Below are 24,565 nucleotides of genomic sequence, written 5' to 3' on the forward strand. Positions count from 1 at the left end.
CCCCCCCCCGCCCCTTATAAGACCTAAAAAAAATCTGAGAAAATCCGGTCTTAAAAAGGAGGGAGTCTTACAATGGGGAGAAATTTACAGAGGTTAATATGGACAGAAAGTCTGAGAAAACAAGGTCTTAAAATGGAGGGAGTCTTAAAAGGGGGGTTCCACTGTACATAGTACAGCCGGTTCATCATAAGTACATGTTTTATACATAATAATAATAATGATAATAATTAATAACTTTTCTATAGAGCGAGTCCCATCAATTGGCTCCAGACGCTTTACAAATTCATTCTAAAATAAACTAGCACAAATCAAACAAGCATACAATTAAGCATACATATAACTGAGGTAAAACAACAAGAACCAAAGCACTAAGCAAGCACTGGCACGGTTGGCCTAGTGGTAATTGGCGTCCGCCCCGTGATCGGGAGGTCGTGGGTTCGAACCCCGGCCGGGTCATACCTAAGACTTTAACATTGGCAATCTAGTGGCTGCTCCGCCTGGCGTCTGGCATTATGGGGTTAGTGCTAGGACTGGTTGGTCCGGTGTCAGAATAATGTGACTGGGTGAGACATGAAGCCTGTGCTGCGACTTCTGTCTTGTGTGTGGCGCACGTTATATGTCAAAGCAGCACCGCCCTGTTATGGCCCTTCGTGGTCGGCTGGGCGTTAAGCAAACAAACAAACAAACAAAAGCACTAAGCAAACTGGGCGTACATTGTTAAACGTACACACATACCGTAAAATCCCTAGCAAACGCCCACCCCCCCGCAGCACAGATTTCGGGTACAAGTAAGGGGTGGGCGTTTGCTAGGTATACTACACCCCTTTGCAAGATAAAGTGTCATCACATTTTCACAAGAAATAAAAAGTGATCCAACATGTGATTTATGCAATTTTAATGAAAAATAAACACACCGTTTGTTTACACAAATAAAGATCAACGTTCTGTGATAGAAAAAATAAGAAGAAAAAAAGGCGTCGAATCATCGAACAGTGTGCACAAATCGTAGATAAAGGAGGCCGAATGTCCTAAAAACACATTTTTTTTTAAACAAAAAAGGGGTGGGCGTTTCCTAGGTAGTGACCCCTCTGCACAACTTTTGGCCAAAAGTGGGGGGTGGGCGTTTGCTAGATACTGGGCGTTTGCTAGGGATTTTACGGTACATGTATTGCTTTGACTTTGAGAGAGGGACTTAAAAAGAGGTTTCGAACTTTGAAAGTTTGCACAAGAAGATGCATATGACATGAGAGGTATGGAATTTCAAGAAATGCAGACATTGTAGATTTAGCAGAGATTCCTTCACAGGAACATGAGTGTGTGAAATAAAACTGAAAACGTTGAGTGAGACAGAAAAATGGAAACAGGGGGTAAGGCTTTATTACACGGGGTCGTTAAAGATGGTTCAGACCTGCCAATTCCTGTGATTAGCCTCAGGCGTAACAATTTATATTTTGGGGGGAATTGTTCGCGTAGCAAATGATGTTTCAGTGTTCAGTATTGTCTAAAATGTATTCACACATAGATCTGCATTTTTGATACATGTATCTCACGCAAGAATATACTTTTTTTTGTGTGAAGGTTATTTAGAAAGCAGGAACATAATAATGCCGGGCTTTAGAGAGTGTCTACAGTGCAGCTTTTCAGTGTAGATGATACGGAGTGAGAATCAGAAATCAATACCAGGGCTTTAATACAGTCACAAGAAAGAGGGTTTGGTTGCATGCTAAAATACATTATTTGTTTGAGCATAGCAATTTGTAAGTTTGGTGTTACAGAGTAGCAATTTGTACAGGGATGGCCAAATCTCAAAATAGTAACTTCAAGAAAGTAACTGGCCCGGCAGAAATTTCGCTGGCCCGGTACATACCACAGTTGATCTGCAGTGTTTATATGGCTTTAAAACCCGATATTACAACCAAAAGGGTCGCATTTGACCAACATTTTCATTGGCCAGCCAGGCGAGTTGCCAGGCGGTTTCTACTAGCCCGGTGGATTTTTTACCTGCCCCTGGCGACCGGGCGGACAATTTGGCCATCCCTGTTGTATGCGTAACAGTTGGCAGCTCTGGAGGCCCAAAATACAGAATTAGATGTGATTCGTGAAGCAAGAAGATGACCATCATGAACTGATTACTTACAATGCTGCCGTCTGGTGTTGCACGAGACGACACGGTGAGGATTTTGGGCGGCAGGCTGCCAGGCTGGATGCTCTCAAACCGATTCTGGACAGGTCCCTGGAAAGACAAGAAGACAAGAATTCCATAAATAACAACAATGAAAAATGGGGAAAAAAAATGGAAAAAACCCCACAAAAACAATGAACAAGTCGCGTAAGGCAAAAATACAACATTTAGTCAAGTAGCTGTCGAACTCACAGAATGAAACGGAACGCAATGCAACGCAGCAAGACCGTATACTCGTAGCATCGTCAGTCCACCGCTCATGGCAAAGGCAGTGAAATTGACAAGAAGAGCGGGGTAGTAGTTGCGCTAAGAAGGATAGCACGCGTTTCTGTACCTCTCTTCGTTTTAACTTTCTGAGCGTGTTTTTAATCCAAACATATCATATCTATATGTTTTTGGAATCAGGAACCAACAAGGAATAAGATGAAAGTGTTTTTAAATTGATTTCGACAATTTAATTTTGAAAATAACTTTTATATATTTAATTTTCAGAGCTTGTTTTTAATCCAAATATAACATATTTATATGTTTTTGGAATCAGCAAATGATGGAGAATAAGATGAACGTAAATTTGGATCGTTTTATAAAAGAAATATTTTTTTTACAATTTTCAGATTTTTAATGACCAAAGTCATTAATTAATTTTTAAGCCACCACGCTGAAATGCAATACCGAAGTCCGGGCTTCGTCGAACAATACTTGACCAAAATTTCAACCAATTTGGTTGAAAAATGAGGGCGTGACAGTGCCGCCTCAACTTTCACGAAAAGCCGGATATGACGTCATCAAAGACATTTATCAATAAAATGAAAAAAACGTATGGGGATATCATACCCAGGAACTCTCATGTCAAATTTCATAAAGATCGGTCCAGTAGTTTGGTCTGAATCGCTCTACACGCACGCACACACACACACACACACACACACATACACACACATACACCACGACCCTCGTCTCGATTCCCCCCTCGATGTTAAAACATTTAGTCATAACTTGACTAAATGTAAAAATGAGCAGAAATGTCACACATACACAGGGACAGTAAGAGTGACACAACCTCTCTCTCTCTCTCTGTATCTCACTCTCTAGAATTTTTTATTAGATGTAAAGGACAGGTTGAACTAGAAAATCCATCGCTAAACCTCTATCTAAAGTTCCATTACCACCCTTTAATCTCTTTCTCTCTCTGTCTCTCTCTCTTTCCTGCATGTGCACCCACACACATAGCACATGCATGCACACGCATGCATGCATGCACGCACATGCACGCACAATGCCACTGAACCAAATTAAAGAAAGTAATCTTTGTATGATATGATAACTCATTAATTACCTCTTTCACTTTCATGTTCCATAAGATAAGATAGTTCAAATGTTCACTTGTATTAGGAGTGAGTCTGCAATTATGATGTCTCACGGTCTGCTGATTCACTTGGGGGGTAGGGGGGGGTGGTGGGGAGGGGGGTTGGTTGGTAACTGTATATGTTCACAATTTTCACTCACACAAAGACCTGTCCTGGTATACCCGAAGTCAATGATAAAAATTCATACCAAGCAGAACTACTCTAAAAAATTTATTTAAAATGTCTGTATCCGTTCTGCTACATTTTATTCAAGCCCACTCGGTGACTGATTTATTGGGGGTGGGGGGACTGGCGTGGTAGCTGTATGTGTTCATATTTCACTCACACATAGACCTGTACCCGAAGTCACAGATAACGACTCATACCAAGCAGACCTACTCCAAGAAGAATGAATTAAAATGTCTTTATCCATTCTGCAATTATATTTCAAGTCGACTCGGTGACTGCAGTACTGTTATACTGTACTTCACATCCTTCATCGAGCGTTCAAAATACCATAAATGTACAGCGATACTTACGTATTATTGTCTTCTTTAGCGTTCAATGTTTGTGTCACTTGTGTTTAAAGCTGTAAGAAATCCTAAACAAATAGACTGCTAACTTTAAAAAAATCAGGAATAACCCCAAATAAGAAATTATGGACCGTTTAAATTATAAACAAAATAAAACATTCACATGAACTTCGACCCGATAGGTCACTGTAATTGTTAGATGGGAGACTGCGGGCTGTTCATAATTGATTGTCTGTATGCACACATGATAGAAGGCCACAACAGAACCATACTCAGTGAATTGTTTGTTTGTTTGTTTGCTTAACACCCAGCCGACCACGAAGGGCCATATCAGGGCGGTGCTGCTTTGACATATAACGTGCGCCACACACAAGACAGAAGTCGCAGCACAGGCTTCATGTCTCACCCAGTCACATTATTCTGACACCGGACCAACCAGTCCTAGCACTAACCCCATGATGCCAGACGCCAGGCGGAGCAGCCACTAGATTGCCAATTTTAAAGTCTTAGGTATGACCCGGCCGGGGTTCGAACCCACGACCTCCAGATCACCGGGCGGACGCCTTACCACTAGGCCACCGTGCCGGTTTTACTCAGTGAATTATAACTGTAAATTATGCAGCTGCCCTAAGCTGGGTTGGACCTACTGGGGTTGATCTTCTCTCATTAGCATAATTGTCATAATTATAGTCACAGACAAATCAGGTTCAAGCCCATTAGCAATTAAAATTGCATATTTTGACCAAAAGGAAAGGAACTTACTTTCAATATTTTCACACCCAAAACAATAATGCTGTGTCATTGCCTGTAAAGTGTAAGGCCAAAAATAAAAAGTCTGTTTACGGAATCCCGACCGACCCTATTTTTTCGCGCGACCCTAGACTCTTTTTTTTGGATTTGGGAGAGAGAAAAAAAGAAATAAAAAGGTCTTTGTTTTTTGGCAAAATAATTTAAAAATATGTTTTTTTGGAAAAAAAAAGAAGGAAAAAAAAAAGAAAAAAAACACCCGACCTACCGACCCTATTTTTTGGGCCTATGTTACCTTAAACAGACTTTTTTTTGTGTGTGCCTAAAACAAGTGTCCCAAGAGATAAGGGAGCGAAGAGTGAACATTATCTAAAGCTGGTTTTATATACCTAATATCTTTACCGCCGAGTCAGTTGGAAGCATGCATGCAACTGCAAGTGCACACAAACACTCTCTTTTCACACACACACCCACGCACTGACACACTCTCTCCATCACTCTCACTCTCTCTCTCTCATTATATTGAAAAACATGATTATATAGTTCATGTAGGATTTTTTTTATTTTTATACAAACACATATTTCTTTGTTATATATAATTTTCAAGCATTGCTAAAGAATCACAATGCATCTTAAAATGTCTTATTGGTTGCTTGACATGTTAATTATGGTAAATATGTCATTAATTTGTACTATAGAATAAACTTATCTTTTATTTCTTCTTGTTTGTTACCCCTCAATGGGCGAGGGCCGGATGAAAAAAAGCATGTATACATTGCTTATTCTGTCACCCTCGTAAAATAAATTTCAATTCAATTCAAGTCTCTCACACACGCACATGTAAACGCCAGAACACGTAAGCACACACACACACACACACACACACAAACACTCTCACTCTCTCTTTTTCTAGACACAAACATGCACACACACTTACTCATTCACTCACTCTCTCTGTCTCTCTCTCACACACACATGCACACAAAACGCACATGCACACACACACACACACACACACACACTAACACACAAACTCCCTAACACACAAAGAGATAAACAAGTAACAACTACAGAGTATCAAGCTAGAGAATGTATTACCACCAGTACTTGCACGAACACTTAGTACATGTATAGTACACTACACAGAGAGACCATCACTTTAACACAGACTTCATCCCCCAAGCCACAAGGTCTCAGCCCTTCATTATGACCACCTGTGGTCATTTTGTTACCGGTCAGTTCAGCCAGCAGCCTGCCTTCCTATTCAATTCACATTCCGTTATCCAGACCTTGTTACTTATAGTTATTCCCCTACTGTTAGAACCCTGAGGCAGTACTGTGTATGTGCTCCTTGGTACATAAGCAGACCTGGAAATCTGTAACTAATTGTGACCCTCCACCACGAAATGAGTCGCATGTCACCTCGCGCGGTTCTGCGCTAGGCTTAATTTAAGCCAGTGGAGTGTCTGGTAACAGTGTGAGGGTTACCTTAGTCACAGGCTTATAACTCAAACAGTTTTCGCTCTTTTCTAAAACGGGTTTCACCACTGGATAGAGCATAAAAAACTCTTTAGGAAAATGTAAAAATATGAAAATCATGCAAAGGTGACATGCGACTCATTTCGTGGTGGAGGGTCACAATTGTGCTGTTCACAAATGTGCTGACTCACAACCAACTTTCCATCCACTTAATGTCAAGTGATTTTTGTCAGGACCAAGTTGGTTGAAAATAGCTGCCCATGTGAACTGAGTGCGAAAGCTTAAAAGTTTTGAGGATAAGGATAATGATTAGACACCCTTGAACATGTCTTTTTTAGTTGCCAAGAGGTGATGAAGGGTTGGAAAATATGTAAAGATTTTGTTTATAAGAAAATACATGTTGCCATTATTTTGAATGAAGAAAATGTATTTTTGGTTATTTTAAGGAAAGTTTGAAAAATGATTATATTTATTTTGTGAATTATTGTATTTTAATCACCAAAATGACCATTGGAAAATTTAAATATGGAAAAGAGTTAGATTTGGGTGTATTATTGGAAACTGAGCTGAACATTAGGAATAAATTTATGTTATGATTATTTTTATTTATTTATTTACTTAAACATATTAGTTTACTGATAAAGTTTGTTGATTTAAAAATGTACACATTTGACTGAGAAAAGAAAAGACCTATGAAGAAGGTTTGCTCGAAGCCACACACACACACACACACACACACACACACACACACACACACACACATACACACATAATTGTAGTAGCAAACCTGCATGCAACTGAGGTTTAAAAAAAAAGGATAAGGATAATGATAAAATTTAACATCGATCTTGTGAGGTTACCCTCATGGACATTTTCTGTGAACTTGGGAGTTTTATCGTGCGCATGCATGCACACGGGGGTGATCAGACACAGAGGAGAGTCTGCACAAAGATGAGTCTCTGGGAAATAAATCTCTCACCGATAGCGACAACTGTTTAATTATCAAGCCAGCGCCACTACTGACTAAGCTAATTGTCCCGCCCGAACCTCGATTCACCATCGACTTGCATATTTGGGCTTGTCCAGTTGCCTTCATAGATTTCCTGGGTAGACCTAACGAATCAGGAAGTGCAATAAATAAAAGTTTGCTTCAAGTGGCGTTTTAATCGCTGTGGAGTCGAGCAGTGCTCAACTGAGATTTCAAGTCGCTCATGCTTAATCGGAACTAAACCCAAACTAAATCGTCGGGACCGCTCACATGGTAGAGTTTTTGCCAACTCAGCATAATGCTGCGTCGCTCACAAGAAATAACGAGTTTAGGTGTGTCGAAAAAAAGAACAGAGCCGGAGTACGGTGATAAATACAAGACTTATTTTACAACCATTTGAAAAATACATACATCCCCCGTGGCTGCCCGCATAACGAAATCGTTTTTCTCGTGTTTTGAACTTGCCAGTGTTACAGCACAGAGCAGAGTCCGTCCCGCACTTTGCTTTGTGTACATCACGTGGCCATGCAGCCAAACACCCGCACAACGCAACATTTTCACGAGAAAAAAACACGTTTATTTGTTTGCTTTGTCTGTATTACACATTTCTATTTACATTTACCACTGACACACCAAATTGTATACTTTAGTTTGCAAGTGAATCGTTATCATACAAAATAACGTTATCACGAGACGAACAGAGATCTCAGAGATCGTCTGCTTCTCAACTGTTTCGCGCAAATCGTGTAATATCTATTTTTGCGGAAACCTCCCCAAGAAATGCAATCTCAGCGGCTTCCACCTGCAACATAGTACAATGTAGTGCTTATTTGGAATGTGACATCCTGTTCTTCGTCAGTCACACCTATCTCGAAAACTAATTAGCGTCGCACAGAACCAGCGCCCTTCCATTAGCAACTCCTCAGGCTAGAGCAACTTCAAACCATTAATTCAGTTGATGGAAAGTTCGACGGGCGGGGTGGTAAGACATCGGCCTCTTAATCGGAAGGTCGAGGGTTCGAATCCCGGCCGCGGCCGCCTGGTGGGTTAAGTGTGGAGATTTTTCCGATCTCCCAGGTCAACTTATGTGCAGATCTGCTAGTGGCTTATCTCCCTTCGTGTGTACACGCAAGCACAAGACCAAGTGCGCACGGAAAAGATCCTGTAATCCAATTGTCAGAGTTCGGTGGGTTACAGAAACACGAAAATACCCAGCTTGCTTCCTCCGAAAGCGGCATATGGCTGCCTTAATGGCGGGGTAAAATCGGTCATACACGTAAAATTCCACTCGTGTAAAAACACGAGTGTACGTGGGAGTTTCAGCCCATGAACGCAGAAGAAGAAGAAGAGGGAAAGTTGCTTTAAAGTCTGCGTTTGAATGGACTCTTTACTAATGTGCCGATTCCGCTTTTCAGAAGTTGTTGCACTGTTTTCAGAAAGCAGCGAAGGAAGTCTGACTTTAGGCACACAAAAAAAAATAGTCTCAGTTTACGGTAACATAGGCCAAAACAAATAGGGTCGGTAGGTCGGGATTTTTTTCTTTCTTTTTTTTCTTCCAAAAAACCATATTTATTAAGTTTTTTTGCCAAAAAACAAAGACCTTTTTTTTCTTCTTTTTTTCTCTCCCAAATGCCCCCCAAAAAGTTTAGGGTCGCGCGAAAAAATAGGGTCGGTCGAGATACCGTAAACAGACTTTTTTTTTTTTTGCCTTAGCACATAATACAGGGCAACAGGCGACAGCAAAGTTCACTTAAATACATGTATCTGTTTAAATAAAAGGTTAAACCTTCTTTTTCTTTTAAATGTATTACTTCGTTATTTTGTAAGTTTAGGTAAACCTTACACGATTGTTATTATTTTTAGCCTGAGACAAACCATGGTGAGAAAAAATACCACAGGTGAATTTGACTGTGTCAAAACTAATTTTCCCTAGAAATGCGGCGCCTGTAGCTAATTAGCAAATGACTAAGTACCATAATTACGCGGAGAAATTGCAGTAGGTATGTCTGAGTTAGTTATTTAGTTACAGTTAAACCTCAGGTACTAGCTCTTACTCCCAAAACTATGCAAGCCTATGCCAGCTCAGCAATGAAATTAAGATAAAGAGGCCAATAACTTTTACACCTGTTACCGCTCAGGTATTTGCTGCAAGATGGGTTTTCTTCATGCACGTTGCATTCCTGTGGGGCTTTCTCTCCCCTTTGTTGCATGCGGGCATGTCAGGTATAAAAACTGCCTGAAAATGTGAACAGTGGAACCCTTTTTAAGACCCTTCAATTTAAGACTTCCTCCTCTTTAAGACCATGCAGACCTGTTTACCCCCAACACTTGTTTGTTTGTTTGTTTGCTTTAAACGCCCAGCCGACCACGAAGGGCCATATCAGGGTGGTGCTGCTTTGACATATAACGTGTGCCACACACAAGACAGAAGTCGCAGCACAGGCTTCATGTCTCACCCAGTCCTAGCACTAACCCCATGATGCCAGACGCCAGGCGGAGCAGCCCCTAGATTGCCAATTTTAAAGTCTTAGGTATGACCCGGCCGGGGTTCGAACCCACGACCTCCCGATCACGGGGCAGACGCCTTACCACTAGGCCAACCGTGCCGGTCCCCCCAACACTTGACAAGAGTAATGGTCAAGTAAAAAAAATAGTAATCTGATGACCAAAATAGTAACCCAGTGGTTACAAACGCCAACATTAGCAACACAAACCTAATTTGAAGCACATTTGAAAATCGTAGTCTGGATTCAAATGGAGTATTTTCCCCCAAAAAAAACACTAAAAATAGTAATAAATTACTCCAAAATAGTAAGGGTAAACAGGTCTGAGGTCCATGTTTTTCAGATTGTCTGTTCGTATAAGACTCTGTTAATTTAATACCTCCTGTTTAAGACCCCTCCTTTTTAAGACCAGATTATCTCTGATTTGTGGATGTCTTGACAGGGGGGTTGAACCACTGCACAAGCATTCAATAGTAAATAGGGATAACCTAAGTTTTTCCTCCTTTTTTTTCTTTCCCCCCCTTTCCCCCCCCTCCCCCCCCCCCCCCCCCCCTTATGAGTGTGTATTACTTTTAGTCTGTATGCCTGTGCCCTCCAACCACTTCTCTCCCCTTTCATTCATTTTCGTTCCTAGAGTTCCTTCCCCTTTTTGCGTGTTTCCCCTCCATTTTCTTTCAAACCCTGTTCGTTCCGTGTTGCGTCTGCTTTTTGTTGTCTTTTGTGTTCTTTTCCTGATGAAGCTTCCAGAAGCGAAAATTCGTAATCGTCTTGTGTCGTCTTTGTATTGGTGAGTACAGTAATCCTTTGTTTTTTAACTTAAGTTTTCTTTGGTAATGCATGAATTACACTTTCTTCCAGCATATACGGTGGAATCCCCCTCTTTAAAAACCCAGACAAATCTGAGAAAATCGGGTCTTAAAAAGGAGGGAGTCTTAAAATGGGGGTAATTTTACAGAGGTTATGAACAGAAAGTCTGAGAAAACAGGGTCTTAAAAAGGAGGGAGTCATAAAATGGGGGGGGGGGGGGGGATCTTAAAAGGGGGATTCCACTGTACTGCCTGTCAGAATGTTCTACTTCTGGTGTATAACCTAGTGTAATAAATTGGCAACAATTTCCAGCTGAGGCTCATTAAAGCCACATGCACCTGATGTTTAATCTAATATCTTATACCCATGGAACTGTTGCACACTCTGCAAGCTAACAACATTTTTGTTGATTTCCATGTCCACCCTGCATACGATGTGTCTGGGGAGGAGTTTTGCGCCCAGAGCAGCAAAGATAAAGAGGGAATATTTTCTCCGCTCGCACAGCAGCAAGCACTTAATGTCTCTAGACAGTGTCAATTAATTGGGTTCAGGAATGCCTGTGCATGCATATTATTTCTGTTTGACTTTGTGCCAGCTAATGCAGTTGCTTGCACAGTTGCAGTCAGTCAAGACAAAAGTAAGCAATATATCATCTGCATGCAGCTCATCTGGGTCCAATTGCGGGGTCTTTCATTTCTCCAGGGGCTCACATCCACATCGGACATACACGGATATTTTTTTCATATGTCCAATACATTTTTCATGCAAGAGGACATAATTATGTCCTATTGTTTTTGTTACAAAGTGGTCATTGCCTGATTATGCTTTCATTTGATCCGGACATTGTCAGTACTTTCCAATTTACATTAGTTTGATTTGCTATGTTTAGCGAAGCGATGTGTCTCTACAAGCAGACAAAACTTGGGAAGACTTTATGTGCTTTTTTATAGAGAAGAGCTTGCAAGAATTCTGATTGCTCCAAGCCGGTTGACAGTTGCCTATTTGTTCTGTTACCTTTGTGACAAGAAACTAGTCAAGTTTAAAGCCATATGTACTCGATGACTATACACGTTAATAGCTTTACCAACAGCTGGAGACATGCTAAATTAAGTTCCCTGCAAAATATTGTGGTCTAGGACCCCTTCAATGTTGAGATATGTTAATTTTCATTTTGATCTGGATCGTCCTATTTATAGATTTGGCAACACATGCGCTGTTGACGCAAGGGAGAGAACTCCGTGTCGTTGTTGACATCCTCACTTTTTCAGAGGCTAGAACAAGCTGAAATGCACGTATATGGTCCGCGCATGACGACATATCGTCATTATATGGTCTTATGGTGCGTTTGACATCGATTGTGGGCAAACTATACTTTGTAAACACGGGAGTAAGTTAGTAAGCCTTTAATCAAATTTACGTTTTGTTGCTAAAACAAATGTCCTATTGATATATTTTTTGTTCAGGACAAATGTCCTATCACTTTTGCAATGTCCAGGACATTTGTCCTATGCCATCTCTCATGGATGTGAGCCCCTGTTTCTCTCATGGCTAAACTTTTGCTGTTCACTTCATTAATTGGATCCCATATCCTGTGCTCAATATCTGAGCAGCTCTTGCGAGACACGCTCTTTGTTATGCTTTGAACATCGCCAGAACTTTGAACCTTTTCTATATTCAGCTGGTATTTCCTTGTTTTCACTACCTATTTTATTCATGTTTTTATTACTTAGTTAGTGGAAGAATCTCTCTCTTTATCTCTCTATCTCTCTATCTGTCTGTCTGTCTGTCTGTCTGTCTGTCTGTCTGTCTGTCTGTCTGTCTGTCTGTCTGTCTGTCTGTCTGTCTGTCTCTCTCTCTCTCTCTCTCTCTCTCTCTCTCTCTCTCTCATTTCAAAGCTCTATGACTCAGTCTCTGGACTAAATTCTAAATTTTTGTGACTGTGAATCTCTGGTTCTAATGGTCCAATGTCAAAAAGTACCAATACTCTAGACTCTCTGACCTCCCTCTGTTTCAATTGTAAAGCAATTGTGACTCTCTCTATCTGTATTCACCTCCAAAGTCCACCTACCCCCTCCCCCCCCCCCCCCCCCCCCCCCCCCGAAGTCATGACTTTCACTGGTCCACAGTTCTCCAAATCTCTCTCTCTCTCTTCCGGTGAGGACCCTCTCTACTCACAGTTATAATCTTGATCAAGCTCTACCCCCTACCCCCCCCCCTCACACCCCCTACCTACCCCCCCCCCCCCCTCATGTGCAGTCTCTGCATGCCTCTCTGATTCAACACAATACAATTCAGGTGGCAATAACTTGAGATAATAAAGAGACATCACAGACACCTGCTACCATCTATCTCTCTTATTTCCTGCCTGTCTTCATTCTTCTTGCAAGAAACCATAAAGGTACATTCCTTCCCTCAAATGCCTTCTTTTTGAGCACCCCCCTTGACAGGCGAAATGACCCCGTGGATTATGGACTGGACTGCATGGATGGACGCTATTAAGCCTCCCCAGGGGAAGGTCGCCATACATATGCCACTAATTCCACTTTTGGGGGATGCATACTTGGTAATGCATCTGGGGCGGGGATGTAGCTCAGTCGGTAGCGCGCTGGATTTGTATCCAGTTGGCCGCTGTCAGCGTGAGTTCGTCCCCACGTTCGGCGAGAGATTTATTTCTCAGAGTCAACTTTGTGTGCAGACTCTCCTCGGTGTCCGAACACCCCTGTGTGTACACGCAAGCACAAGACCAAGTGCGCACGAAAAAGATCCTGCAATCCATGTCAGAGTTCGGTGGGTTATAGAAACACGAAAATACCCAGCATGCTTCCTCCGAAAACGGCGTATTGGCTGCCTAAATGGCGGGGTAAAAAACGGTCATACACGTAAAATTCCACTCGTGCAAAAAAAACACACGAGTGTACGTGGGAGTTTCAGCCCACGAACGCAGAAGAAGAAGAAGAAGAAGGTAATGCATCTATTACCAACCAAACTCTGACATGGATTACAAGATCTTTTCCGTGTACACTTGCAGGTCTGCACAAAAGTTTACCTGGGATATCGGAAAAATCTCCACCCACCAGGTGAGGCCGGGATTCGAACACTCAACCTTCAACATGGGAGGCCGGCGTCTTATCCATAATCCACTAGGCCATTGCACCCGTCGGCGGTACGCGGTGAACATATATAGTTGCTTACATAATAAGGAGTGTACCTTTACCTCAAAGTTATTTACAGGCTTACTCACATTGTTGTTTTTCTTCCAAGCCTCGTGCCAGCGCATAGGTTCTGTTACTTTTGATGCAAAACATCACAGGATTTAATGGCCAATAAAAATGCGTACGCAGGACAGGTAACTCCTAATTGGCAAATAATCTTGTAGAAGCAACAGACTTCCACTATCATTCTCTTGTATTTTTTCTTTTTCTATGTTCCCTTTTCTTGCACTCAGTACAGCTAATACATGAAGATGACAGACCTCAAAGTTTGATGAACTAGAAAGTTACCACACACATGCTGAGACCTCTGAATGCTTCTAGTTGGCTAGGCAAGACCATATTAAATAACTTTAATATAAGCTTCAGATTCAAAATAACGAGGCAACTATATATTCAAAATAAAATTTTAAAATTTAGATTTTAGAAACATATTTTTTTTATGTATGTGTTACTGTTTCGCTTGTTTAACATGCATTAAATTACAATCGATGTACTTGTTTCATTTGTTAAGTTTCCTGTTTGTTAAGTATTTCCTGTAGTTAGTTAGTTAGTTGTTGCTTTTTGGGTCCAGCGGACCATATAGGCCAAATCAGGACGCCAGTATTTCCTGTAGCTGAAGGCTGCATAATCTAAACAGCAATGACAAAATTATATTTATCAGTGGGGACTGTATCCTTTACTGATTAAGCGAATTTAGTGGACTGAAATATTCCTTACATAATAATCCTATTCTACTAAGCAGAGTGACTTTTCTTTCTTTATTTATTTGGTGCTTTACGTCGTTTTCAACCACGAAGGTTATATCGCGACGGGGAAAGGGGGAGATGGGATAGAGTCACTTGTCAATTGTTTCTTGTTCACAAAAGCACTAATCAAAAATTTGCTCCAGGGGCTTGCAACGTAGTACAATATATTACCTTACTGGGAGAATGCAAGTTTCCAGTACAAAGGACTTAACATTTCTTACATACTGCTTGACTAAAATCTTTACAAAAATTGACTATATTCTATACAAGAAACACTAAACAAGGGTAAAAGGAGAAACAGAATCCGTTAGTCGCCTCTTAATACGACATGCTGGGGAGCATCGGGTAAATTCTTTCTCGTCCCAACGCGGGGGGTAAGCAGAGTGACAGTATCCCACACATCAGCTTACCCAAACTAGTGAAGAGAGAAAATCTCATTACCAGTACAATGACTTATGGGCTAAAATCCTAAGAGGGAGGTTTTTATTCTATTTACAACATCTATTAGTCAATAATATCTGCCCTCCATAATAATAATAGCCTCTCGACCATCCATACCCAGACCTGCTTACCCCCAAAACTTGACAAGAGTAATGGTCAAGTAAAAAAATAATAATCTGATGACCAAAACGCTAACATTAGCAACACAAATTAACCTAATTTGAAGCACATTTGAAAATCGTAGTCTGGACTCAAATGGAGTATTTTTTTCCCCAAAATCCTAAAAAATAGTAATAAATTACTCCAAAATAGTAATGGCAAACAGGTCTGCATATCCTTCAGAATGCCTTCTCCTGTAAATGGATAAAACCTACTAAAGGTACAAAGGAACCTGCCCTGGCGGCCTGAGTCCCCTTGACAACAAAAACCGCCCACAACGACTCAGAACCAAAGGATCCCCAGCCAGTTGTTTTCTGTATATAATATAGAGAATACTACATGGTTTGCTGTGTCGTACCATATTTACACAAGTTGTTTTTTTAAATATTGAACTGCGAGTGAAAGCGAGCTGTTCACTATTTGAAAAAGCAACGAGTGTAAATCTGGTACGACACAGCAAGCCATGTAGTATTCTGTTTATCCTACATACTGTACTTACGTGTATTTTACTGAAAATGTCCTGCAGTCGAGGCAGCTAAATTGAAGACGCTTGTTTTGGAACCTCGATCTCTTCTAAAGCCTCGTGCAATCTATTACGTCAAAGCAAAGAAACATCACTCTGAAAGTGTGGCGTGACGTGTTAGTTCTAAAGAAGATTCATGGAGGGTAATTAGCGAGCGCAAATTTTGTTTCTACAAGTACAATGATGTTTGTCTCGGTGACTTTGGCACCATAAGCAGTGGAAAACAGGTCCCTGTCAGACTTGCTTGACATGACCTCATTTACATGATATACACATGTGTGATTTGAATGATTATTATCTCACGGGTGTCTCTCTCACGTATGTAGGATAAAATCATATTCCACCTTTCCATACACTCCCTCATTTGGCTGTTACAGACAGACAGGTGTGACTGTACCTTCCACCTCAAGGGACCAAAATAATTAAGTCATCTATTTAACTGCCTGCCGCAGCCTACACACAATTTTTACCACTTTCTACCCCACCTATGTTGACCAAGTTTTTTTTTAGCCGAGACCAGTTGTGCTGCAGCAGGTCACTCAGAAATGTAGTAACTGTGTAGCCACTGTGTATCAACACGCTGGAATGCAAGCGTTAGATCGACGTTACAGGAAGCGACTGCAGTGACTGTGTGTATGGATAATTATATCCGTACCCGGTCAGATAGAGCAATATGAGTGGGTACGGTTATATCCATACCTGGGAGACAATGAGTTAAACAAATTACACCTGTGATGCACTGACGATTTCCTCCCCAGTAACAAGCTAGCTAACCTCTGTGTGTGTGTGTGCGTTGCAGTAACACAAGAGACAGTCCCAGCTTCACATACCCAGGTATCCTGGTGTCAATAATTTACAATCTAATAGCATTAGCGTGGCCCCATAAATACTGGTGTCAGTGTCAGTCAGCATCAGACCTTCAAGCTACATTCCTTCTCAAGTAAACAATTGTGTAACTGTTATTGTTAAGCACCACAGATCTGTTTGGGAGTTAACTTGTGATTAAGATTTATGTAGCAACCCTTCCACTTGGAGCAATTCCCCTCTACTTGGTACTTGAATATTTACTTAACATTTCAACCTTATGCAGCCTTATTATTTAGAGGGAGAGAGAGAAAGAGAGAGAGACCAAAGACATAAGACATTTGATTGATTAAACACACAAGGTTCATTTCAAGGGAGTGTGGGGAGGATCAGTAATACATGCCTGTGTGTTTGTATTCATGGACAATCAGTTTTCTCTCTCTTTCTCTCTAACATACACTCACATGCACGCAGAAAGAGAGAGAGAGAGAGAATGGTGATGGATTTGATGATATTCTGGAAATTTGTTGCTCTGACTTAATTTTGCAGATTATCACTGGTGTCTGAGTTACAAAAGTATTTCAGTAGAAAAATCCAAATTTGCACAGGGTCAGCAGTTAACGTTTTGTCTCTTTTTTTTTTTTTTAAGTATTTGTGGTTGGAAGGATGCTGACTTGACACTCTAGGTAAAAGCTGGTCGGATCTGAGTGCTGCCGATGCATTACTTTAAACAACCGCAGGTAATTAACTTAAACACCGGCCAGCAACGGTTCATTTGCTAATTGGTTTGCTAAAACTAATGGCTAATGCTGGCTGTTGACTCATTCCTTGCATAGTTACAATGAATGTCGTAACTGTGTGCTTTTTACCTGACAAACATTTGTACATGTATGCATTTCAAATATGTATGTGTGAACTGTCAGTTTTATTCAAGATGAACAAGAATAATATAGTATGTACTCATGCACACACATACTGACATACACAAACAACGTACACAATGAATGCACACACAGAAACAGAAACACACACACACACAAACATTACTATACTATGCAGATACAGGTACAAGCATGCACACACACACACTCATGGGCAAAAACAAATGCCGATACAGTCTTACAGTCACACACATGGCCACATTGCTCTCTCTCTCTATCTCTCTCTGGATTCAGACCTTGGTTGATACTACTTAACCTACACAATTAAATGATTATTCGATAACAAAATCAGTCAAACAATTATTCTCTAACGCCTCCCCCCCCCCCCCCCCCCTCTCCTACAACCGAGTCTGCAATGTGAAACAGCACATTATACCTTTCTTATTCATCTCCCTGTCTGGCTGACTGGGTGCACGTTTCAACGCGTGGCAGGATTATTTGCACTCAATGCAAGCAATCTGTGTTTGCAAATGAATCTTGGAGCGTTCAGTTTCCGAGTACATGGATTTCTGGATTGATAGGCGCTGGCGTTTGTGCAGACGGTCAATAAAATATTGATTGACAATTTTGCACTCTCCTATTCCAACTCTTAGTCACACTGAATTAGGTATTGCTGCAAAAGCGGTTTAGAAAATCTAAACAATAAAGTAGAACAGTAATGTTTTTTCTTTGATCATTGTCTGAAACAGTCTCATGGGTTTTATGTGTATGACAGTTTTTACCCCCCCCCCCCCCCCCCCCAGCCATACACCGCTTTTGGGGGATGCATGCTGGGTATTTTTGTGTTTCTATAACCCATCAAACTCTGACATAGATTACAGGATCTTTTCCGTGCGCACTTGGTCTGGTGCTTGCGTGCATACACAAAGGGGGATAAAATCATAAGGCACAAGCAGGTGTCCTGAGAGATTGGAAAAATCTCCACCCTTTACCAATCAGGTCAAAGTTTAAAGTGTAAGACACAATTGCATTCTCCATTAATTTCTTAGTTAGAACGACACAGCAACTAAAGACCAAACCTCTCAGTCTTAGTTTAACAAGAATGTATCACTTATAGTTATACATTTATACACTCAATTAATTTCAATTTTCTGTATGCCATTTAAATATATCCCACCTTACAACTCTATACCCACAACCATTCAGAACCTAACACTAACAGAAACTGACAAAAACCTCTGAGTCTGACCTCATCCAGTAACTAATACTGTATTCAAATTCTTTACCCCCACGCCCCCACCACACACACACCAACTTCCTTACCCCCATTTTCAAAACCACCTGAAGAGGCTCAAAACCACACAGGTGAAAGAATACCTGTTCCGTTGCTATGGCAACCGAAAACTTTAGTCTTTACTCATGCTTAGGGAAGCATATCTGGCTGTCTGGAGTGCATTGTCTGAAACCCCAAGTGTAAATCAGGAGAAAAATGGGAGGTTGGGGGGGGGGGGGGGTACTCTTGGAGAACAGGTATAGGTAGAAGCAGAAGGTAGGTAAAGGTAAGTGTTCACTAGTTTCAGGTGTGGAGAAGGAATGTTCAACAACAGTCTACCATAGTGAAAAAGAAAGGGCTTTCTGCCTTGGTAAGCCTGCTTCCATTAGTTGTGATAAGTGTTAGCAGCAGTGTCTTGCTGAATAAGTGTAGATTGTTGTAATGTAGTGCTTGAATTTTGCATTGTTTTGATCAGCAGCAGTCTTGCAGTGTCGGCGTCTGTATCAATTTAGTCTGTGTATCTGTCTGTCTGAATGCATGATATATTCTATGCGCATGTGCACATTATTATTTCTGCATGCAAGTCCACCTGACAAAGGGTCTTTCCTGGCAAAATTGTATAGGCATAGATAAAAATGTCCACCAAATACCCGTGTGACTTGGAATAAAGTGTAAAAAAATTCCATCTCACACGGCATTAAGTCTCAGGGCTTGGAAACATGAATACACGCATGCAGGAAGAAGAAAAAAAAATGGGTAGCGCCGTATACTGTATGGCAGCTCGCTTTCCCCAGGGAGAAAGCAGCCCGAATTTCTGTGAGGTTACCCTCATGGACTATATAAAATCTTATCCTTATCTTATCCTTAAGCCTACACTGTTTTTCATCAGTTTCGCAATTCTCATTCAGTCAATTACCGCAAAGCAGAGCATCATGTTCCAACCATCACTTTCAATGTTTCATCCTTCAAACCACTCTCTCTTCCCTCAATCATCCCCCCCCCCCCCCCAATTTTTTTTTTATGTGGATGAGATTCAGGTATCAGCTTTATTCAGCACAAAGTGTTTGTGTGTGTATGTGTTTTCTATGTCACTGTGCAGCTGCTGCCCTCCTACTGCTGACTCTCTTCAATTTATTTGTGTCACAATTGTTCTGCCATCTTTTTGTGATTAAACTGACAGCTTGTCAATCACGGACCAGTACAAGAGTATTTGTATACTACTGATATCCAGCAGATTGAAACTAACACTAACAGGATTTGTTACTAAACAAAGACAATAAGCTTTTTGTCAGCAAACGGTGTTTTTTGTTTTTGGGGGACAGAAACAAACCTTTTTTTCTTGACTTAGTACATGTAGTAAAACAGTACAAACTACTTAATACACATACTATGCAAGAGTCTCACTCATTGACATTGTCACAGACTCTCTCTCCCTCTCACACAAACCAGTGGATCCGTGTGGGTGTCAGTTTGCACAAGTGTGTCAATTTTACCACTTCCAGTCCCTCACTGATTCACCCAATACAAAGTTCAGCTAAAGATGTCTACAAGCTATCCCCAAAATATCTTACTACACTACAGCCTGCAGGCTTATTCTGATGTTATTTATAGTTACAACAAACATGCCGAGGATGCTGGAATACACACACACATTCTCTCTCAGGCTCTCTTTTTCTCTCTTGAGTCTCTCTATCTGTGTCTAGTTGTCTGTCTGTCTGTCTGGCGCACACACACCCACACACACCCGACACACTCACTCTTAGTCCCAAAATCAGCTGCAAACACCAAAGGCAACCAAAACATACAACCACAGAAAAATGTACACAGGTGTGTAAGCATACACACCAGAGCAAGAGGTACTGTAAAAGGGTATCCTCTTTGCCCCCCCCCCCCCCCCCCCCATACAACACACACAAACAACACAGGGAGCGGGTATTTACCCTGTCACTCACACCTGTAATCAACAAAAGATGTACACAAAAGTGTGAACACGTGTACACGTACACCCGCCCGAGACACAAGGAGCAGTACTCTCTCTGACAAGTGTTACTGTTAAACAATCCAAGTCCAAGCCTCACCCTTCCATACACACACACTCAATGCATACAGCAGCTATTTCCACTGTGAACAGTGTGAGTGTGAGCTATGCAAAGGATGAACTGCCTGCCTCAGTATCCTACAATACTGTACACAGGTGTGTAAGATTACGCAGCATAGTAGTAGTGGTAGTAGTATGTAGGGGCGGCTATATTTGTTAGCCGAAGGCCGCGAGGCCTTATTGGTGCCCCTTCTTTGTCAGATACTTTGCATGCCTAAATCTCTATTCTTTCAATGCTTTCAATCAAAGTCGTAAAAAAGGTTAAGAAATTTTGGAGAATTGTCCAAGAAGTTTTTGAAGGCGTCTACTGTGGGTGCGAATTTTATGTTAGCGGGTAGTGCATTCCAATTGTTAGCAACTCTATGAGAAAACGAAAACTTGCGCTTGTTAGTCTTACAGTGTTGAACAAGGATTTTTCCCTGGCTGTTTCTGGTGTTGTCTGTCTGCTTGAATGTGAATATTTTGTGCATGTCAATATCATCCACCCCATTTATAATTCTATATGTTTGTATTAGGTCACCCCTTGTCCTCCTTCCCTTCAGAGAGTGGAGGTCTAAGTATTTGAGTCTGTCCGCGTAAGACTTATCACGGCACTCCTTTAGAATTTTAGTTGCCTGACGCTGTCTCTTGAGGAATGGGCTCCACACCACATTTGCATATTCCACCAGTGGTCTCACAAAGGCTTTGTATAGCTTTAAGAAGGTGTCCTTGTCATGGAGTCAAGACTCAGAGAGAGACACAAGGAGCTGGAGGAATACCCTCTCAAAGTTCAAGCAGGTGTAAGACCCTCTTCACCCCCATAACAGGAACACACACTCCACATGTATGTTGGATCGATGGCCAAATCTCAAATTTGTAACTCGCAAGCCGGGCGAGTAACTTCAAGAAAGTCACTAGCCCGGCAGAAATGTCGCTGCCCCGGTACATACCACAGTTGATCTGCAGTGTTTATACGGCTTTAAAACTCGATATTAGTTATTACAACCAAAAGTGTTGCATTTGACCTGAATTTTCATTGGCCAGCCGGGCGAGTTGCCAGGCGGTTTCTACTAGCCCAGCGGATTTTGTACTCGCCCCTGGCGATCGGGCAAACAATTTGGCCATCCCTGTGTATGCAGGCATAACTTTTTAATAAAAACAAAATATTCACACACACACTAGCACAAGTGTATGCAATGATGCAGCCAACACAGTCAACCCACTCACAGAAGCAGCTAACTTTAGATGGAGCGGGTGGACACACACAATCGCACATTTATACCCTACAAGGGGAAGGGTAATCTACCTTCTAACTTCTAAGCTGGTAAGTTAACACCCATGTAAGTTACAACACACACACTGTCACACATACACACATGTACTAAACACTAAAACAATGTCTTGCACACACACACACACACACAGTCACACACACACTGACAGTGAGTCGAGTGACACACACGCAGAGCATAGCCAACACCCAGTCATCCCACAGTCAGCTAAAGACAGCGGTACACACACATTCTGACACAACTGTACACAGGGAGGGGTCCCCCCACAAACAGGTGTAACTTAAGGCCCTCTTTGCCCCCATGCAGAACACACATGTAATGGTGTACACTGTACGCTACTACCCTGACATTCTGGCATGCCAGGCAGCCAGCCGCCCGCAAGCATGTTGCCAAGGTAATTTGCTAAACACAGCGAACATCAAACCAGCCGGCACGCACGCCCATCAAACGGGCACGTTCAACACACTCGCGGCCTAAGAATAGCTCTGGAAATGAACCGAGGCAGCAGAGGACAAGATAGAACTAGCACACGACATTCAGCCGACAAAAAAAAAATTAACGAAAGAATTGAAAAAAGACAAGTACCCCCAGTTTGGTCAGCTGCTCGTTCAGCGACTTGACCCACTCGTCCAGGTAGACGGGGTGGTGGTAGTAGTGAAGGTAGAGCCAGCTAAGCAGAGTGTTGAACCATTGGCACGGCTCCCCATCCCCGACTCGAGCAGGCGATTTCGCCAACGCTCCTTCAACCGGGGTGACATATTCGCGTCTGTCCACTGGCTGTTTGATTGGGGGTGGAAGCGCGTTCTTTATAGAGTTGATGCACACCATAAGAATCGCCGCCCCCGCGCACCATCCTAAGAGCAACAGGTCCAACACATAGCTATCGAAGTCCAAGTCGGTGTACCAAGTGCTAGCAGCCGTCGCCATCTTGTTATAAGTCAGCGAAAGTCTGTACCAAATAAGTTTCAGGGTTATATCTGCCATGCCTCAGCCAATCGCAAGCCTCCAAGAGAAACAGGATCGCAGAAGAGGGGGCCAGTTTCTCCATAAACTGCCTTCTTGCTTCCTTTCCGCCGTGTTTCGGGGGAGCTGCGCACGCGAGGGTTGCTCACAGATGCCGAAAGTACCCCTCTTCCTCAGAAGCAGTTCCTCCGCGGTTACTTCCCTTCGCTCGCTTGCCGGTTCGTGCTGCGTTCAGTATACAACCAACCTGACATTTCCCTGTGCTCTGTTTGCCCACTTTTCTCTCTTTTTACCAAAAAGCAATGCAATTTAGAATTGAGGTGTAGTTAGTTTTCTTCTCTAGTTGTGTAACTCTTGTGAAAAGATTGTGTTTTGGGTTGCATGTATGGTTGTGCGAAATGCCGAACTGCGTGCGACTCTGCACTTGAACGTAGCCCAGAAGGTAAACAAATCGTGACGTATTTTTGTCTTCGCCTGAAAATGAGGCCGGGGGGTTCCCGTTTCGGGACTTCCTCGGCCAGTCAGCGCGTGACCTTGAAAGGACACGCCCTCTTTATTCACTCTGAACTTTAACTTTTGCTTTTGAAATTGATACGGACTTTTATTTTCACACACACTGATCATATACCTTGGTGCCCGGCAACCTCATGTTTACTTCAAACCAAGCGGCAGAAATTGAGCCATGCTACGGGAGTTAGTTGAGATTTGGAGCGACATTAATTACGATTGCGGTAAACGTGCGTATGCAAATAGTCAGTGTTAAAGGAAATGAACACCCTTCGTCACTTCTTCGTCGGTGCAGACATTCTGGGCAAAGCAATTAAAGTGTTGATGCTTTTTTTGTTTTGCTTGTTGTTGGTTTTTCTTCTGGGCAAGAGGTTCCATACATATAAACTGTTCTTTATTAAAACATAGTTTAAAAAAAATTCACAAAAGTAAGACATTGGCGCATCCAGCATAAATCGCATAAATCACATAAAAAAATTTAAAAATAAATAAATCCCTGCGCTTAGAACTAGAGGACAGAGGAAGGAAGAGAAACTTTCAGACACAAGAAGATAATTAATGAGCTGCCTCTGTGGTGATTCAATCGCAACAACAAAAATAATAATAATACTGAACCAACAAGACAACATTAATGGAAACGGACAAAACGTCTTCACCGTGCAAAAAATATTTTTTTAAATGAAAAAAAAAGTAGATGTTCTAAAATCACTTCAATACATGTATACGAATTAATAATCACAGATCTATTCAATATTTAAAAGCGTGCAGCAATAGTATGTTAATTGTTATTACTTTTTTTTCTTCTTCATTTTATCAGAGACATACATTGATTTTTTTTATTGACTTACTGTTTGTTCAGTGTAATTTGTGTTTGATGTCATTTGTTTCTCTGAAAACTTTTGAAAATATTTTCGTATTCTTTTTTTCCCTTCATCATTCATGTGTGTTTTTGCTGCCAATGTGAGTCACCGGCTGAGTAGGAAAATCAACCGCGCGTCGGTGTTTTGTCCAAATTTCTCAACTTTGTTCGCGACAACAAGAGACGAATCGCAGAGCGATCGGGGATTCCTTTCGGGACAAGGGAAGTAACTGCAACGCCAA

The 24,565-nt window shown here is 41.7% G+C and overlaps 1 protein-coding gene across 1 annotated transcript in view; it reads right to left on the reverse strand.

Annotated features, from left to right (window-relative positions):
• The window catches only part of LOC138973665 (uncharacterized), a gene marked incomplete in the record, with an annotated part of 68,488 nt that extends 45,350 nt beyond the window's left edge, over positions 1 to 23,138 (reverse strand). Inside the window, 2 exon segments of the mRNA XM_070346396.1 lie at positions 2,138 to 2,233; positions 22,580 to 23,138. Of these exon segments, the coding sequence (XP_070202497.1) occupies positions 2,138 to 2,233; positions 22,580 to 22,978 (495 nt within the window).
• Between the last annotated feature and the right edge of the window lie 1,427 nt (positions 23,139 to 24,565).

This window comes from Littorina saxatilis, linkage group LG8, assembly GCF_037325665.1.
Source record: "Littorina saxatilis isolate snail1 linkage group LG8, US_GU_Lsax_2.0, whole genome shotgun sequence".
In the NCBI taxonomy this organism is placed as follows: Eukaryota; Metazoa; Mollusca; class Gastropoda; order Littorinimorpha; family Littorinidae; genus Littorina; species Littorina saxatilis.